General features: G+C 43.0%; 1 protein-coding gene across 2 annotated transcripts in view; it reads left to right on the forward strand.

Moving 5' to 3' along the window:
- Positions 1 to 19,961, forward strand: part of LGI2 (leucine rich repeat LGI family member 2) — an 82,071-nt gene that overhangs the window by 19,873 nt on the left and 42,237 nt on the right. Inside the window, exons 2-3 of one of the 2 annotated variants that reach the window (XM_040335173.1) lie at positions 6,516 to 6,587; positions 15,754 to 15,825. In XM_040335173.1, the coding sequence (XP_040191107.1) occupies positions 6,516 to 6,587; positions 15,754 to 15,825 (144 nt within the window). The remainder of the gene's footprint in view (positions 1 to 6,515; positions 6,588 to 15,753; positions 15,826 to 19,961) is intronic. The other variant, XM_040335174.1, reaches the window with a different exon arrangement.

Consider the following 19,961-nt stretch of genomic DNA (forward strand, 5'->3'; position numbering starts at 1 on the left):
AGTGCCTCCGTGTGACGCCGATCTCCGTTCCCTGCGACGTTACGACGCACGGGGACGGAGAACGGCGCCAAATTCAAAAACGTAAACAAACACCTTACATACAGTATACTGTAATCTTATAGATTACAGTACTGTATGTAAAAAAAACACACACCCCCCTGTCCCTAGTGGTCTGTCCTGTGTCATGCATGTCATTTTATATAATAAAAACGTTTCTTTCTCCCTGCAAACTGTAGATTGTCCATAGCAACCAAAAGTGTCCCTTTATGTCAAAAATAGTTTTAGATCAGCTAAAAAACAGCGATAATAAATTATAATCACTTGCAGAATTGTGCGATAGCGATTTGTGGGGAAATTCGTCATAAAAAAAAAAAAATAATGACAGCAACAATTCTGCAACTGAGCAAATTTCAGTGATTTTAATTTGATTACATTATTGAATAATTTTTATTATAATTATATTATTATTTGTTATAATTATTTATAATTATTTATTATATTATAATTTATAATTTTGTTTTTAAAAAAATGTCATACCCGGGATGCCTATTAGAATCTTGTTTGGTCAGATTTAAGTGAGTTATTTCTAAAAATTACAGACCTACAATATAAAACGCCAAATTTCCTTGCAAATAATGGTACCGCTTTCAGCATGTTTTTTCTGAAAGAATCATACCGCCAGGGAGGTTAAAGAGCGGAGAGTGTTCAGCACTGTGTTTGAACTGTCCGGCAACGAGGGAGTTAACCTCCCATCACTAAGCTTGGGCGTACGTGCGGCCTAGCACGCGCCTGCAGCGTGTCCGGACAAGTTCTTCCAAGTGGGAGGAGCCACCCTCCCCTGCGTGAGACGTACGGTGGAAATTCGCGCCAAGCAGCAAAGCACCGCCCATCTGCCAAAGAGAAGGAGAACCACGTGGTGATGTCTGCCTTGCGACAACCGGGCGTTGCCGCCCAGAAATTGAGGCCTCCAACCACTTCACCGGGAGTGTTCAGCACATTTGTACCATCTGGGGTGCCTGTGACGGATACAGGCGTCCGCCTGTCTACCCAGGGACAGTTTGTCCTCCTTTTTAGTGGGGGAACGGAGATGTTGGGCCTGACCTGTCCCTGTTGCGGGGATCTAACTGTGAAGATCCAGCCTTTTGAGCGATGCCGGGCCTACATGTTTGTGGCCATTACCCACCCACGCAGGCTCCGAAGGGGTATCGGGTGAACTTTATCACCGCCACCCTTACCGCGGAGGAGGAAGCAGTATGGTCGGAAACCCTCCCCGTCGGTGATGATCGTGGAACCAGAAGTCCGGGACCCCGAAGTGATTTCAGTATCGTCCACTCTGACCCTACCTTCGGCTACCTCGCCACCTTCCTCATTGGAGGTAAGCCTTGGGGAAAACCTGGACTTAGAAAGTGTCCTATCCAGTGTGACAAGCTCATCGGACGTGACAAGCACTCAGGGCGAGAACAATTTGGAGACAACAGCAACTTCCACAGCGGTCTCCGTGTGGCATGCCCCTACCGGAGAGGGATCCACTCCAACCTCCTGCAGCCGCGGTCGAGGCCCACTTGCCCAGTGTCCCTTAGACTGGCTGGGGGACCCCACAGCAGCCAAACCCTGCGGTCCTTTGTCAGCAGAGGAGTGGCGTCTGACGGACTTTAATCTATTGCCAGATGATTCTATGATTGATGACTGTGACCATCTCCCGGAGTCGCAAAGCTTCAAGGAATCCAGTATCTCTGATGATACTCAGGGGAGGAAGAAACGCTCCGACCGGAGCGTACCGAGTGGGTCCCAGCAGCCATCCGTGGATGTCCCGCGTCTGACCTGGGGAGTCGGTGAGTCAAGTTTTGTGTCTGTTGCTACCCTCACTACCCCCGTGCCCCTTGCTGCTCCTGTTTTGAAAAGGGCACCGGACGCTTTGGTGTTGCCGGGACGCTGAGACCCGCAGATCCTGCCTAATTTTGCTCGCTTGCAGCGTGTGGTGGTCCAGAAGGTTGCCATTAAATACGGGTACGAATACCCATACGTGCCACCCCCTCTCCTTTACCAGATTGATCAGGAGCGTGAGGCTTGGTGCCAGGAGGCTGTCTGGTCGTATTTGAAGGCACCTCGTATCTTTGTGGGTGCCGATTCAAGGCTGCCCCATCTGAAGGCCAGATTCGAGAGATGCCACCGAGATTGGAGCTGTGGCAGACACATTTACCGGGATCGGGTTGTGTTAAAGTACCCTGGACAAAAAGACCAGATCTTTACAGTGCAATCTATTACTCCAAGAGAAGACACCGTTTGGTTGCCTGACCCTTGTTATTATAAGTAAGAAGCAGGCGGACTTTGCATGGTTTACTAACTCTGCAGAGGTTTTGGGTGAGGACTATGCCCCCACTCCGTTTGAACTTTTTTCCCGGTTTCCCCCCTGATCCTCCAGATCCACATAGACATTTGTGTGCAGAACTCTTGGGATGGGTTTGGGTTCAGTCAGTTAGAATGGGACCTTCGCCAACTTTTATTGCAGCTTTGGAAAATCCAACAAGGAAAAATAAATATTTTTCCATTTTTTTTGTCACTTCCCTTTGCTGCTACTTCTGCACCTTTGAGTTTTGGACTGCCGCAGTACCAGCGCACTGACCGCTAGGGACAATGTTCTGCACCGTTACTTTGCAGAAAAGAAAATGTGTGTGTTAAGTTTATGCTTTGAAATTCTTGCATAGAAAAGAGTATTTCTCTCACAGCACTTACACCTTAGGACTCCTTGGGAGGGAAGGAGGTTTTGCGCTCGGGCTCGAGTGCACAGCTTCAATCCTGACCCTGGAGGTTGTAAATACATAAGAAATAATTTTGATATCAGAATGCATATTGTATATTTGTATGCTACTTTGTTTTCCTATACAGGTTTTTTTTTTGGACCCACCTACTATCAACACTGCGGAGAATGGGCAGCTAGATAGATAGGGTTGTGTATGTTGTATGCTATTTAGGTATTGTAATACAATGTGTGAATCCTGTCCTTCCTTCTTTTCCTCCTTTTTCTGTCTGTTAGCAGGTATCAGGCCAAGCATTCGGCTTGAATGCTTTAGGACACTGGGGACAGTGTCATTTCAAGTTGGGGGAGTATGTAGCGCCCCTTACTTTCAGTACGGGCACTACGCTAAAGTTAGTGGGGAATTGGAGAGTTATTTTGCTCCCATTCACAATTTGCTAAATTGGGACTTCTGTCACTCCAGAAACGTCCACTGGGTCAGTCTGTGCTCCAGGGATGCAATATTTGACATGCTGGAAGATTGGTCAAAGCAGTGGAAACAGAAGTTCAGTGTTTATTAATGAAATATAATGCACCTATGGAAAAATAATCCATTGACAGAGTACAATATTGGGGGTACAGTGTCAGGGCGGTCTCATTGAGCGGGCACCCCTGGGACAATAAATGATCTTGTGAAATTCAGCAGGAGGACAGTGCTGAGGTCAGATGAAAGGAATGTGACTACAGTCTGGCCTCTGCTGGCACTGCACAGACAGGTGACAACTAGCAGAGGGGCAGCCAGGGCTTGGGAGTCAAGTGGCTGTGGGTGGCTGTGGTGGCACCTTTTGTTCTACTTCTGCCTATCAGCTGGGCTGGCTGTCACTTGTCCTGACTCCTGAGCCTCTCTGAGTGAATGTGAATGCTCTTTGCTCTACTGAAAGTCAACAGCTCCACGGTCCACCCTGCGCCCAGCCAGGACTTCGTGGCTGGGTGAGGGTTGGGTGCACAGTGAATTGTGCTGCCTTTGTAGCTGCCTGTGTCAATCCTGCAGCGTCTTTGCACTACAAGTGCACTGCAAGTGCACTTGGAAGTGCAGTCGCTGTAGATCTGAGGGGAAGATATGAAATGAGGGGAAGCTCTGCTGATTTTATCATCCAATCATGTACAAGCAAAAATGCTGTTTTTTATTTCCTTGCATGTCCCCCTCAGATCTACAGCGACTGCATTTCCAATTGCACTTGCAGTTCACTTGTAGTGCAAAGTGGATTTGCCTTGAGAAAATAAACCCCCCCATCTCACTCACACAAATCCTGTGAGTGAGATATTGGATACAGCAGGAAAAAGGAGGTTCTGATTCCCTATATAGATCTTACTGAGACCTTAGATTACTGTGTCCAGTTCTGGAGACCTCACTTACAGAAAGATATTGATAAGTTAGAACAAGTCCAGGTATGGGTAACATAAATGGTGAAAGGTCTAAGAGATAAAACATATTAGGATAGATTTCAGGAACTTAAAGCAGAACTTCACCCAAAAGTGGAAGTTCCGCTTGTTTGTATCCTCCTCCCTCCACTGCCACATTTGGCACTTATTTTGGGGGGAGGGATGAGCAGGTATATAGTTTTGACAGGTATCCGATCCCACTTCTGGGCAGATCGCAGTGATCTGTGTGACATTTTGACCCCTCTCCTCCTTCGGCTTGCAGCCTTCTGGGACACACCACAGGTCCCAGAAGACTGCAGGACCATTCACATAGTCCTGAATCCTGAGCCTCCCTGAGTGAATGTGAATGATCTTTGCTCTACTGAATTTCAGCAGCTCTGCCTCCACAGTCCACCCGCCGCCCAGCCAGGACTCCGTAGTTGGGTGTGGGTTGGGTGCACAGCAAATTGTGCTGCCTTTGTAGCTGCTTGTGTCGATCCTGCAGTGGGGAAATGACAGATTGCTGTTCATACAAAGTATGAACACACGATCAGTAATTTCTCCCCTGAAAGAACCGGATCTCTGTGTTTACACACAGAGATCCCGGTTCTCGATGTGTCACGAGCGATCACGGGTGGTCGGCGGTCATCGCGCCTGCCGGGTACTCGCATTGGCCCCGGGGGCGAGCAGCGGGCGCGTATGTCTGGCGGCGTGCGCGCCCGTAGTGGCCACAGGGAGAAGCGACGTTACATAACATCGTTATGCCCAGCCGAGCGATGCTGCCGCAGTAAAACTGCGATGGCTAGTCGGCAAGTGGTTAAAAGTCAGTAGCTACAGTATTTTTAGCTGTTGACTTTAGATTTTAGGGGAGAAGACTGGAGCTCTTCTTTATAATGTACAGTCTGGAGTAAACAAGTGAAAGGGGGACATGATTACTACCTTTAAATACTCCCTTGAGAGTCGGTTCACACAGCAGCGGCACGACTTCGGGGGCGACTCTGCAAGTCGTCCTGAGGACGACTTCAGAGGCGATTTGCAAAACGACTTCTGTATAGAAGTCAATGCAGGTCGCCCCGAGCCGCCCCCGATGTCGTACAGGAACCTTTTTCTAAGTAGGAGCGACTTGCTTCAGGCGGCTCCATTGCATTGAATGGCACGCGACACGTCAGGCGGCTGAGCCACCTGTCGTGTCGCCCCAGTGTGAACCGGGTCTAAATGAGTGATTTTTTTTAGGTGGGCAGCATTTTCAATATCAAACCAAGATCAAGAACACAGGGACATGACTTTAAACAAACTGGAGGAAAGTTCAAAACTAATCTTAGATAGTATTATTTTACCGAAATGATAGTTGGTGCTTGAAATAGACTTCCAGTAGTAGTGGTAGTAGTAATAAGTCAGTCAACAGTATGTGGATTCTAACATGCTTGGGCAGGGCCGTCTTAATAGCATCATGGGCCCCTGGGCAAAGAAATGCTCTGGGGCCCCTACAACGATGACAGTGCAGGTAAACAGACATCATGTAGGTAGGAGGCAGACTGCCTCCCCTGTGTATCTACCACTCTCAGGCCCCGTACACACGACCAGTTTCCTCGGCAGAATTCAGCTTCCGACCGAGTTTCTGGCTGAATTCTGCCGAGGAAACTGGTCGTGTGTACACTTTCAGCCGAGGAAGCCGACGAGGAGCTCGACGAGGAAATAGAGAACATGTTCTCTATTTCCTCGTTGTTCTATGGGAGCTCTCGTCCCGCCGAGCTCCTCGGCGGCTTCAGTGCTGAACTGGCCGAGGAACTCGATGTGTTTGGCACGTCGAGTTCCTCGGCCGTGTGTACGAGGCTTCAGTGTCATCATTGCCCAGGTGTGCCCTCTCATTAAGACAGCCCTGTGCTTGGGACAAACATAGATCTATACTCAGCCAAAAAAGGTAAAAAATAAAATGTATAAAAAAAAAATGGGGCAGACTCGATGGATTACTTGGTCTTTTTTCTGACGTCACTTTTTTGTGTTTCTAGATAGCTACAGTAGATAGATAGATAGATATATAGATAGATAGATAGATAGATAGATAGATAGATAGATAGATAGATAGATAGATAGATAGATAGATAGATAGATAGATAGATAGATAGATAGATAGATAGATTATTATAAACTATACACAGAAAAAAGTTTTTTAATTTACAAACATTTTGGAATAAACTCATCTTTTTCACATGTATGAAAAAAGACTAGTTCTCCTTTAATGAACAGCAGCCTGGAAAAGTTCTAGTTAGACTTTTGACATGAAAAACAATTCCGACTGTATTTTCCCCTGTGAATTGCACCCCCAGTATGTGACTTTTGTTTGTATCTACTTTTGTAGGAGTCTGGTGAATGGGACATTTTCTGAGATCAAGGACCGAATGTTTTCTCATCTGCCTTCCCTGCAGCTGCTGTGAGTACCGCACTCCATAACAATACACTTACTGAAGCTCCTTTCATTGTAGCTGGCACAGGGCATCGTTGTCATTCCAAACACATCACTGCAAATAGTGTTTGGAAAAGTATGTTAGCTGCTCTCCGACATTGTGCTTTTTACATAAGAAACTGTCATCAGTAACCACTTCTGTTCTGCTAAATATTTGCTGACATATAATATGGGCTGGATTACATACACCGATCAGCCATAACTTATTCACCACTGACAGGTTAAGTGAATAACATTGATTATCTCATTAAAATTTCATCTGAAAGACAGTGGGATGTATTAGGCAGCCAGTAAACAAGCTGTCCCTGAGGTTGTGTTGATATCAGAAGAAAATGGGCATTGTAGCTTGTTGTGTATGGGGCAGTGTCGACGTAAACTGGTCAAGGTGCTTGTGCTGACCTGTGTCCACTGATAAAAGCACCTACATTGAGCATCAGAACATCAGAAATGGAAGAAGATGGCCTGGTCTGATGAATCACATTTTCTTTCCATTATGTTGATAGCCGGGTGTGTGTCTGTGCATCGCTTGCCTGGGGAAGAGATGGCACCAGGACGTAGTATGGAGTGAAGGCAAGCCAATGGAGGCAATGTGATGATTTGGGCAATGTTCTGCTGGGAAATCTTGGGTCCTGCTATTCATGTAGATGTTACTTAACATGTACCACCTACTTAAACATTGTTGCTGATCAAGTACATTCCTTCATGGAAATGGTATTGCCTGATGACAATGGCCTCTTTCAACAGAATAATGCACCCTGCCACACTGAAAAAATGGTTCAAGAATAGTTTGAGGAACACAATAAAAAGTTCATGCTGTTGTCTTGGCCTCCACCATCTCCAGATCTCAATCCATCAAGCATCTGTGGGATGTGCTGGAAAAAACAAGTCCGAACCATGGAGGCCCCACCTTGCAACTTGCAGGAGTTAAAGGATCTGTTCCTTATGGCTTTATGCCAGATACCCCAGAATATTTGTAGAGGTCTAGTGGCATCCATGCCCCAAATGGGTCAGGGCTGTTTTGGTGGCAAAAGGGTGACCTTCTCAAAATTAAGTAGGTGGTTAAAAAGTTATGGCTGATCATTGTGTATACAAAGCTAAATTGGAAAAAAAAATCATGGTCTGCACTGGGGGAGAGGGGATACCACAACTGAATTTAAGAAGCAGTGATAACATCAGGAGCCATTTACAGGGGTCATCCCAGTGAACAGTTAAAGTGCATGTCAAGCCAAAACCTTTTATATGGTTTTAGAGCAGGGAAGGACACAAAGCCCTGCCATGTTTTCACTGCTATATATTATTAGGGATATTTACCCTCACTTTCTGTCCCATTGACAATGGTTTTACCAGACAGGAAGTAAAGAAAATCTGCAACAGTGACACAGGAAGACATAAAAATCTAACTGGGGCAATGTGGATATTACAGTGGGGAGATGTCTGTGGATATTACAGTGGGGAGATGTCTGTGGATATTACAGTGGGGGAGATGTCTGTGGATATTACAGTGGGGGAGATGTCTGTGGATATTACAGTGGGGAGATGTCTGTGGATATTACAGTGGGGGAGATGTCTGTGGATATTACAGTGGGGAGATGTCTGTGGATATTACAGTGGGGAGATGTCTGTGGATATTACAGTGGGGAGATGTCTGTGGATATTACAGTGGGGACTATATATGGTGGTGATTGGAAAAATGTATGTGCGTTATAATTAATCGAAATTAGTCGATTAATCATCAACATTGATTTGCAAAAGTCGTTGCTGCACTGCTTTTGCCGATTTCAGTTGCGACTTCAATAGACATCTGTGCATGAAGCCACACATATGTCTATCAAGTAGCACCTGAAATCACCATGACCTTTCTACTTTGAAATCGCGCTACTTCCAGTGAAGTAGCGCAATTTAAAGTAGCATCAATGCGTACCAGGGCTAAAAGTGGTTACAGTTACATGGTGACAAATCCCAATAACTTTTTCAATTAATGTATTACTAACCTTTATAAATGGCACAGGACAAAGACAGTTCTGATTTAACACCAAATGTGCCTTTTATTGGAATTGGTCTTTTATACTTTTTTTATCATAAAATATGATTGCACATTTCACACTAGAAATATGTATCTAATCACCTTGGGTTTACAAATCTGTAAAACTGCTTATACTGTATATACAATATATATTATCGTTTTTATCGGCGTATAACACGCACCCTAACTTTAAAAAACTTTCCACAGCCCCCTGCATATAACACTCAGGCACAGTTTACCCTCTATTTTCAGGATAAAAAAGTGAGTGTTATACGCCAATAAATACAGTATATACTGTGTATATATTCCAATAAAAACAAAATTCCAAAAGTGCGCTGTTCTTATACAAATGAATACATCTCATGAGAAACACAGTAAAGTGCCTTAAACATAAAATAAACAAATTTTATATTTTCAAATCCATATAAATCAAGTCTATATATCATGTGCAAAAATTGTGCAAAAATTATAGTGCAAATATGTTATAAAGGGCAAAAAGCGCTCAGTTCCAAAACGTCGGCATTTCTTCTCTCTCGCAGTGACAAAATTATGATAATGTGCACCACCATGAAAAGTATTCCCGAAAGGAATCACCACAAATGGTTAAATGAGCTCCTTACCAGCTATTCTGATCCCACAAGGAGATCACTAAACACCTTGCTGCATAGCAGCCACATACATCACGATCCGGAATACAAAACGCATAACCTGAAAAAGACTCCATGGTGTGGATTAACCCCTTGACCCCCAGAAGATTTGCCCCCTTTCATGACCAGACCATTTTTTGCAATACGACACTGCGTTACTGTAGCTGAAAATTGTGTGGTCATGCAACGCTGTACCCAAACAAAATTTATGTCATTTTTTTTCCCACAAATAAAGTTTTTTTTGGTGGTATTTGGCTGTAAAGTTTCCTACACATGGATCCTGCCAGTAACAACACTTCCTGTTGCAAAATGACTGTTCTAAACTACTGTCTCTCAATTAGCAGCAGCATTGTCAGCCTGCGGTGCATGCACCATAAGTTGGCCACTAAGCTTCCTGATAGACAACCAAAGATGAGATTTTAGTTTTATGTGCACAAGATGAATGTATAATGAATTTGACATTATGAACAAAGTGCTGTGTGTAGTAAACATCTTTTACCATAGACAGTTCTTTGGAGTCATGGGAGGAAGGGCAGATTTCTCCCTGCATGCTATTCTAGGGAGGGGAAAATGAGCTGTCTATGGCCAGTATTAATTTGATTCTTATTCTAGGGGATATCGTTATTGGCGGCTTCGTATTATGTTCCCTAGTGTGCAGAAGAAGTATAATGTGGCAAAGACAGGGATAAGAAACATGCAACATGAGGTATAGCTCTATTTTTCAAGGGGGGATTAAAGAGCACTGAACTGAGAGTGTAAAATCATTAGTTGAACTTCATTAAAGTCTCATGTACAAGGGCTTTGTGGGTTTGTATCTAAGCTGATTTCCATCCCCATATAAGTCAGAGGGGGTTATTTACTAAAGGCAAATCCACTTTGCACTACAAGTGCCAACTACAAGCACAAAGTGCATTTGAAATTGCACTAAAAGTGCGCTTGGAAGTGCAGTCACTGTCGATTCGAGGGGGACATGCAAGGAAAGTAAAAACCTGCAGTTTAGCTTGCACATGATTGGATAATAAAATCAGCTTCCCCTCATTTCAGATCTTCCCCTCAGATTTACAGCAACTGCACTTCCAAGTGCACTTTCAGTGCAATTTGAAGTGCACTTTGCACTTGTAGTTTGCACTTGTAGTGCAAAGTGAATTTGCCTTTCGTAAATAACCACCAATTCAAATGCAAAACCAACTTAAAGCAGCTTGATGTACCTCAAAAGCAGTTTAATGCAACTAAGAAGCTGCATAAAGCAACACTTTGTTGCAAATTGCAGCAACTCAACAGTATCTCAAAAAGTTCATTTTAGATATATATACAGTAAAACCTTGGTTTGAGAGTAACTTGGTTTGAGAACGTTTTGCAAGACAAGCAAAATGTTTTAATAAATTTTGCCTTGATATACAAGGATGTCTTGATATAAGAGTAGCGCCATGTCACAGCTGAGTATAAAAAGAAGAGAGGAGCCTCTAAGTGTAGCAATATGGTTACATTTAATGAAGATACAACATTTAGCAACTTTTTGCTACACTCAGAGGTGCCTATCTTCTCTTTTATACCCTGTAAAAAATATATAATGTTTTTTGCTAAGCAAAGGCAATACATTATTGTTTACACACCCACACTTTACTACTTTCCTCTTAGCCCTGATTCACACTGGTGTGGTTTGATTCAAAACCGTCCTAATCGGTGCAACGCCAGATCTGCGGCGCATTTACATGACTGCTGAGAAGCTTAGGCTTAACTTAACTTCCCCTTAATTCAACCATAACAAAAAACCTTGCCCCCCCAATAATTAAGCACAGACCATTTAAAGTTGGAAGTGGGCAAGGCCACAGCTTTATTGAAACATATTGTTATAACAAACTTCAAATCCCAACAATCCAAAAACCATGCCAGTCACGGTTACACCGTGAGCATCTCTAAACAAAATGTCTAGTCTGAGGCCCTGTACACACGTCCGAGGAACTCGACGGGCAAAACACATCGTTTTGCTCGTCGAGTTCCTTGTGAAGCCACCGAGGATCTCGGCAAGCCAAAGTTTCCCATTGACTAACGAGGAAATAGAGAACATGTTCTCTATTTGGCTCGACGAGATCCTCGTCGGTTTCCTCGGCGAAAAGTGTACACATGACCAGGTTTCTCGGCAGAATACGGCTCCCATCGAGTTTCTTGCTGAATTCTGCCGAGAAACTCGGTCGTGTGTATGGGGCCTAAGAGGCCTGTCTCCACCATCAGTGCGAGACAGGCATTAAACTGACCCTGTAATTCAACGTGAGGGCTTTTTCTGGCCAGGTAAAACCGCCAAAGAAGCTGTGACGAAACAACAACACCATGGGCGGGAGGGTGGGCAAATCTTTGACGTCAATTCTTCGGAATTAGTGGGACGTGCCCCTGCGTAGCTATTTCTAGAGTTCTGTCTCCATCCCCTCACCTCGTGCCATCGTAGCCAATCCCAGCGGAGCCACTCCGACTCCCTCCTCATGTTGACACCCCGCCTGGTTGCCAAGCATCCAGCAGTCAAGGCTCCCTTTCCTTAGTGCAGGCGGGTCAAGGGGCCTTCATTGACATCTGTGCAGAAACTGCACAGATGTCTCTATAATCACGGCCAAAATTGGGACTGACCAGCGGGAGTGAAATTGTGCGAGTTCAGCTTCATTCCCACGGCCCAGTGTGAACCTGGGCTTAGACTCAGCGGGAGGAGGGTGAGTCCCTGCTCCTATTCGCTGATAAAAAAATGTCCTGCAAACAGGATAGATCCCCCACAGCAACTAATTAAATTGTAAAAACTGGGTAATATCAGAAAGACAAAGCAAAAGGAAAAATCATAAAAAGGCAGCAAAAAATAAATATACTGAGGTTGATTTACGAAAACTTAAGAGTGAAAAATCTGGTGCAGCTGTGCATGGTAGCCAATCAGCTTCTAACTTCATTTTATTCAATTAAGCTTTGACAAAAAACTTGGAAGCTGATTGGTTTCTATACAGAGCTCCACCAGATTTTGCACTCCAGTTTTAGTAAATCAACTGCACAGAGACTGATCAAATGAACAATGCACACTTGATATGTGATGGACCTGAACATACGTCACGCCGCATGACATTTATGAAGGTCTTGTCCAACTAGTTCAGGATAACTCCAAATAACCTCATTCATTATTAATTATACATAGTAAATACAACTCTTCTGCACATTACTGTGAGTAGTACTGCCTTACCAACCTTTATTCTAGTAAATCATCACCACATTCCTGATGGAATTTCTGACATTGTGGATATACAATAGAATGTTTTCCAGGCATGACATTTTCAGAAACCTGCTGTTAACATTTAATATAGCTCATTATAGTAAAAAAAAAGAGAACTAATGTATCATATGAAGACTGGATCTCATTAATCACAGCAAAACCATTCCGTACTAGGAAAATATATGAGTGCGTTCTGAGAGTATACCATGGAACACAAAAAGCTGCTGATTACAGAGTTTTAGGGACAGGTGTAGCTTGCGAATTGTAAAGTGTATATTTTATGTAAAATATGTATTTATTTTTGGCATCCTCAGCGATAATACATATATGGCAAAGCACTTACAGTATGAAGCTACACATATATTATTACAAGGCTCAGTTCCAGTTTACAACCTTTACACTAAATACAAAGAGGAATGGTCTTTAAATTAGTCAGTTTTTTTCTTTCAACCAAAAGGTTGAATTAAAAAACTGTCTTGGTTCCCCCAGCCAAACACTCAATGTGGACATGGGAATTCTCCCCACTGAGCTATTGTATTTACTTAACCTTCACCAGAACACACTGATTAAAGCGATGCGCAAACTGTTGGCGCTATATAAATCCTGTATAATAATAATAATAATAATCTGTGCTGCCGGCTATAGCTGGCAGCGCTGAACAAGCGCAAAAATCCGACCAGGCGGGTATACGGAAGTCGATTGGTACTCAACTTTTGTACAGTAACCCTATCAATACATGGATTGAAACTCGGCTGGTCCCTGCTGAACCAGTTGAATTTTAATCCATGTATAGTCATACCTTTAATCCAGGTTTGTATAAATAAGTAAATAATGACAACCTACCTTTAAAATAAAACAGAAGCTTAACAAACTCTCCCATTATGACAGAATCCTGGCCAAATACAACAGATAACATTTTGGCACTTTATATTGCCTAAGCTTTCCTACCCCTTCCTGCCTCCTGCACATTTCTTTTAGCCAATCAAGCCTGGTACACACGGCCGAGGAACTCAATGGGCGAAACACATCGTTTTGCTCGTCGAGTTCCTTGTTAGGCTGTCGAGGAACTCGACAAGCCAATTTTCTCCATTCCCATCAAGGAAATAGAGAACATGCTCTCTTTTTGGCTCGTCGAGTTTCTCAACAGTTCCCTCGACGAAAATGTACACACGACCGGTTTCCTCGGCAAAAAAATATCTCCCAGCAAGTTTCTTGCTGTTTTTTGCCGAGAAACTCGGTCGTGTGTATGAGGCCTGAGGGTCAAAAGAATGTGTAAGGGGTGAAGATCGGAGGTTTGCCTGTCGAACCCGGCCGGGATGCCACCATCTGGATGGCTTCTGCAGGCGTGTGCAGACACCTGTAGACACTGTGTACAGTTTTATGCAGATCTGAATGCGGTAGTATTGTATACTATTATAACTCTCAACTTTCTGAAATGATAAAGAGTGACACCTTTTAGCACACAGTATGTAGGCAAAAGACACATCCCTGCCATGACCTTGGTCCATGGACCACAAAGATCTAATTTTTAGAAAAAAATATTGGCTAAACTACACGAGTGCTTTTTAGACCTTTAGTTTTCCATTATATTGGCTTTTCAAAATAACAAATGCAGTAATATCAACGTTGGGTAAAAAGATTAGTTCAGCATAACACTTCTGATAAATAAATATTACATTTATATAGAGATGTACATAATAAGACCAAAAAGAGGGACAACTAAGGCTGCATGAGGGACCAAGAGATTTGACCTCAAAAGGACAGTCCCTCTAAATGAGGGACAGTTGGGGGCTATGTACTATAGGTTTATTCTCACTGCGTTTTGGTTGGTATTTCCCCATAGCAGTGAGCTACATAAGCCTAACATAGAGCATTTTATGTTTGCAGTCTGATCTTGAATATATTTTATGTGGTTGGCATATAAATGTATGCACATGCATTGCGTGTTAACGGACATGTAGAGATGCATTTCATCAGTCTGTTGTTTGGCTTCTAGTGGTAGAAAGCTTCTAAGAAAGTTTCTGCTCATCACTAAAGGTTGAACAGAATGTTTGTGTGTCTGTTACACCTCCTTTGAAAACATACTCTTCTGTACATAAGCAATTAGCATTTCGGCCCTCACTAGGAGATATAGGATACAAACCTGAGATCCTGGGGGGACTGGGTTTGGGCCTGGTTCCTCAGGTGCTATGAACTAGCAGAACTGCTGTGGCTGGTATCATATCTAAGAAGTTAAGCTTGGTCATACAATTATGTAAATTTCATCCAGTTTCTAATGAAGCGACTAAAATAAATTTCATGGGTGGCCCTGTTGCTACCCTAATAACATCCTTTGATTGAAAAAATGAAAGGAGCCAAGATGCCGCTTCTACTCTTAATGACTTCTGAATGGGTAAGTATCTCCCTTCAAGCCAACAGCTTAATATCATTTTTGATCAGTTCGCAAAATCTCGTTCATGTGTAGACATGCCACGGGGGCTCCACTATATTACTGGAAAAGGTGTTTCTGCGCATGCGCAGGATCTATATTACTGGAAAAGCTGTTTCTACGCATGCGCAGGATCTGATTATGACATCCTACATACAGTTATAAAGTAAAGAAGGATTGCTAAACAAAATCAGCAATTGTGTAGGGGTGGGAATGGGGGGTAGTGGTGGTGGGGGGTGAGGACCTCAAAGAAAGGGGCTGCTTTAAAAAAACTGAGGTTTAATATCAATCGAAGCAGCCTGGATTTAGCCTAATTCGTGATTGTGTGTACTGCTGAAGAACAGGCACTCAACTGTTGAAAGTCCACTATGAGCCACAAGCAGGTATTTGTGGTTGGGGACCACAGACCTGCACCACCTGGTTTGCAATTGCATACATATAATTGCTATAATATTGTTTGGTCATCATTTATGAAAGTATTGAGCTGCACATTTTCTACGTTACCTTTTTAGAAAAAAAAAAAGCTTAATAAACAATTTGCATTCTCTTAAATTACATTTAAAATGTAGCATGCCCTCATACATCAGGAAAGCAAGGCTGCCCTATTTCCTGCTAAATAGCTTGCTAAAAGCATTAATGTTCTGTGTCAGCTTGAAGCCGCTGCAAGTTGACTCAGCAGCAAAAGGTAAAATATTGCACTCACTGCATTGCTAGAGCGGTCAATAGATTCAGCTTGACTAATTCTGAGCATCACAAAGTCTGGTTCACTTCTAACCTGCTGTCTTCATTTTCAGCTTGCTGAATTCTAACTCATTTACTGTCATACGAGACGATGCCTTTGCTGGTCTCTTTCACCTCGAATACCTGTAAGTGCTCCACTAAATGTCGTATGCTGCATTTGATTTTTTAATCCTGCCTTGGTCTTCATTCTCTGGCCTGTGCAATGTTATAAACTATTTCTACAGATAATCTCATGCTCCATGATTATGGAAGCACATAAAACATATAAATTCTGTCTTGAATATTCAGATGTAATGAAGAATATTACAGTTGTCAACATTTGGTCTTTTTCAGTAAAGAGTTCTTATTCCGAAATATGTTAATCTATCAACCAGAATTCACCCTGCTAAGGTCAGGACCAGCAAAAGATGGATTTTGATTGGTAGTTATAAAATAACATACTTGGAACACAAGAGTATTTTTAAGGTGTCACAAAATCAAATCACCAAAGTTCTATGAAAACATAACATTTTATTTGGATACAAAAATGTTAAAAGCAATAGTTTGATAAAAAACCATCACAGAAATTCCATGCGGGCGGCTTTTAGTGTATGTACAGTGACTTCAGCTCAACATGTTTCACCAGGTAATGACTTCCTCAGGAGACCTCTAAAGTACTGTATACATGTGCCACCAGTATGCCTGAAGGTGTTTAATAACTCTACAAGACAAAAGCATAATAATACATAGATAGAATCATTGCCAGAAGGATATCAGTAAGCCGTAGGAGGGTAGGGCTTACAAAACATCAGCCACTTAATCAACATACTGTCATCGAGTAAAAGAAGCAGCCGACAACTCCATAACATATACGCTTGATGTTATGGAGTTACCAGCTGCTTCTTTTACTCGATGTCCGTTTGTCTATTGGTGTGTGGGAGGACACCTCAGCTTGGACACCCTGACTGCAAACTTCCAAAGTAAGACTTTGTTTCCCACTGTTCTGAGCCATACAATCGTTTATACAACTTAAATCAACATGACAGAAAAATCATGCTTGAATACTCCTGTGAAACTGCAGATTCTAATCAACTTGCTCCAATTGTAAGGAAAGATCAAATCATGTAAAATATCATCCCAACCAAAGGCCACCAATCTGGTATTCAGCAAAATGCCATAGGAGCATGTGGATAGAGTTTTAAACAGCATCCTTCCTGGCTCGGTATTTTACATGATTGGGTCTATTCCTTACTATTGGAGCAAGGCGATTAGTATCTGCAGCTTCCCAGGATTAATCAAGAATGATTCCTCTTTCATGTTCATTGGAGCAGCTGATGTTTCCCTACCCCGCCTATGGCTTACTGACGATGATTCCATCTATGGCCTCGTACACACGGCCGAGGAACTCGACGTGCCAAACACATCGAGTTCCTCGGCCAGTTCAGCACTGAAGCCGCCGAGGAGCTCGGCGGGGCGAGAGCTCCCATAGAACAACGAGGAAATAGAGAACATGTTCTCTATTTCCTCGCCGAGCTCCTCGTCGGCTTCCTCGGCCGAAAGTGTACACACGGCCGGGTTTCTCGGCAGAATTCAGCCAGAAACTCGGAAGCTGAATTCTGCCGAGGAAACTGGTTGTGTGTACGGGGCCTGTGTATTATTATGTTTTTGGCTTATATGAGTTATTAAACACCTTCAGGCATCAGGGTGGCACATGTATGCAGTACTTTAGAGATCTCCTGAAGAAGCCATTGATTGTCAAAACATGTTGAGCTGAAGTCACTGTACATACACTAAAAGTGGCATGGAATTTCTGTGATGGTTTTTATCAAACTATTGCTTTTAACGTTTCTGTATCCAAATAAAATGTGATGTTTTTATAGAATTTTGATGATTTGATTTTGTGGCACCTTAAAAATCCCCTTTTTTTTCACATGGGATGCGGTGCCTTTGATCCTCAGACACCCTGCGATTTAACACAATAATTGGTAGTTATTTGTTTATGTACTAAAGAAGGCTTAATTGAACAAGGCTTTTTGTTACAGTTAGAGCCGGTTCACACAGGGGCGACCTGGGATCCGACTTGCAGTTTCCCCAAGTCGTCCTAAGTCGTGTGGTTGAGAAAATCAATGGAGTGAATGGAGCCGTCTTAATACACACTACTGAGGTCGCTCCGACTTCAGAAAAGGCTCCTGTACTACTTCAATCCGACTTCTAGGCAACTTGTAGGCAACTTGCACCCATTGATTTCAATGGAAGTTGCCTCAGAAGTCTGATCACTGTCTTAACTGAAGCAACAATACAGGAAGATAACATACATTTCTCAGGCAAACCCCTCCCTCCCACAGACCTGATTGTTGTTTGATTGGCCATTGGAAAGCCTCCTGTCCTGGAGGCGACTTGAAGTTGCCTTGTACTGTCCTGGAGGCAACTTGAAGTTGCCTTGTAAGTTGCCTGATGATTCATACTCAAGTCGTGTCCAAGTTGCCTCCCAAAGTCGTGCTAGAAGTCGCGTTGCCCCTGTGTGAACCGGCTCTTAAACTCTACAATCAAACAAGAATTCCAGCCAAAGCTATTTTTTAGTTTTGGATAGAGACGGGAATGGGTAGAACTTGCTGTAGGTTTTTATTGCTGCCTGGTTCTCCATTGGAAAGATTCACTTTCTGTTCTAGGTGAGCAGAAATATACATTTTATTGGAAAATTCTCCATAGTGAGGCACATGTAGTAATATAAAATTTGCATAGCTAATCATTCTGTGAAACGGCAAGAGAGAATAGCACAAAATCAAATGTTATTAGGCTATTTTATTTACTTGTTGAATGTTTTTCATTCAAACAGAATAGGGTGAACCAGGAAAATACAGAAGAAAGACCACTAGATAAATATTTATTTACTATGATCATCAGTTCTATCTAGTGGCCACAATGTGGTATTTTCTCAAACCAATTTCTTTTAAAAAATAAATGAATACTATTCAAACTGGAGAGAATATAGTTTTAGAACGTTCGATTTTTCTCTGCATATTTTTTTTTTATAAATATACCCCATAGTTCAGTGACAGCTGTCTTCTTTAGGGTGGCAGTTTAAGTACAGATCCTATCCAATGGGGACACAGCAATAAAACCTGACGAAGATGCAATGCTTTTCCCCATTCTATCCAAAACTAGCCATTAAAAGCAAGCTTTAAAAAGGGTCTACACCATCAGATAAAGTAAATGATTTGTACATAATTTTCTGCAGGTTTTGATACCTTTCTTTGTAGCTTTTTTTCATAGTTATTTTTTTATCGAGAAAGCCATATTCTCTTAAATCCCCCAAAAAATCAATTAACACTCTGAGTATAGAAGAAATCTTGGAATTAAAAATATGCAGTAAAGCTTGTACAAGCTAATAAAATGTTCCAAATGTTACATTTGATAGCCTTAAATAGAATTTGTGGCCAGGATATTGACATTCAAGTATTTGTTTATTCTTAACAAGCAGTAAATTAGCTTTAAAGAAAGCCCCTGCTAAAGGGCTGTACACATGGGGCAAATGCCAGGTGGTATCGCCAGTTCAATAGACACCAGCCGACGTTTGGCCCATGTGTACAGCAGCTGTAATGTTGGTGTGTTACTATGTACCAGGCTTTAAGCTTGGGAAGAGCCGCTGTACTAACAATCTGATGTTAGCACAGCAATCTCCCTGCTGAGATATTGTGTTCTGACATTCTGACAGAGGAACTGCCCCCCCCCCCCCGCCAAAACACACTGGTCAGTGCTCTTAGCCAGCCATTGGCTGGATGGCCGGCTTCTGTCAGACCAGCTTCTGTACACAGAGGCTGAATGTCAGCCGGTGCCTATTGAACCGGCATTCGGCCCCCGTGTACAGCCCTTAAAGGGGTTGTAAACCTTCATGATTTTTCTTACTTACCTGAGCCCGGAATTTTCGAGGGTGCGATCCCGCGTTGTTCTCCCCATGCCTGATCTTCATTGGATAGATTGATAGCATGCAGCCATTGGCTCCCACTGCTGTCAGTCAAATCCAATGACACGGCCGCCGGGGGCAGGGCCAAGTCATACAATCGGCGGCTATGGATGGCAATTCTATGGCACGGGAGCACGCCTGCAAGTTAACCCCCTTCGGAAGAGAGCTTCCCAGAGAGGGTTAGCTATTGCAGGGAGGAGCCACGAGATCCGCCGTGGGACCCCAGGAGAGGATGATTGGGGCCTTGTAGGAAAAGAAATGGCTACACATCCAGGAATTCCAATTGCCTTTTATTGTTCAAAGTGATAACACTAGACA

This window comes from Rana temporaria, chromosome 1 (genome assembly GCF_905171775.1).
Source record: "Rana temporaria chromosome 1, aRanTem1.1, whole genome shotgun sequence".
Lineage (NCBI taxonomy): Eukaryota > Metazoa > Chordata > Amphibia > Anura > Ranidae > Rana > Rana temporaria.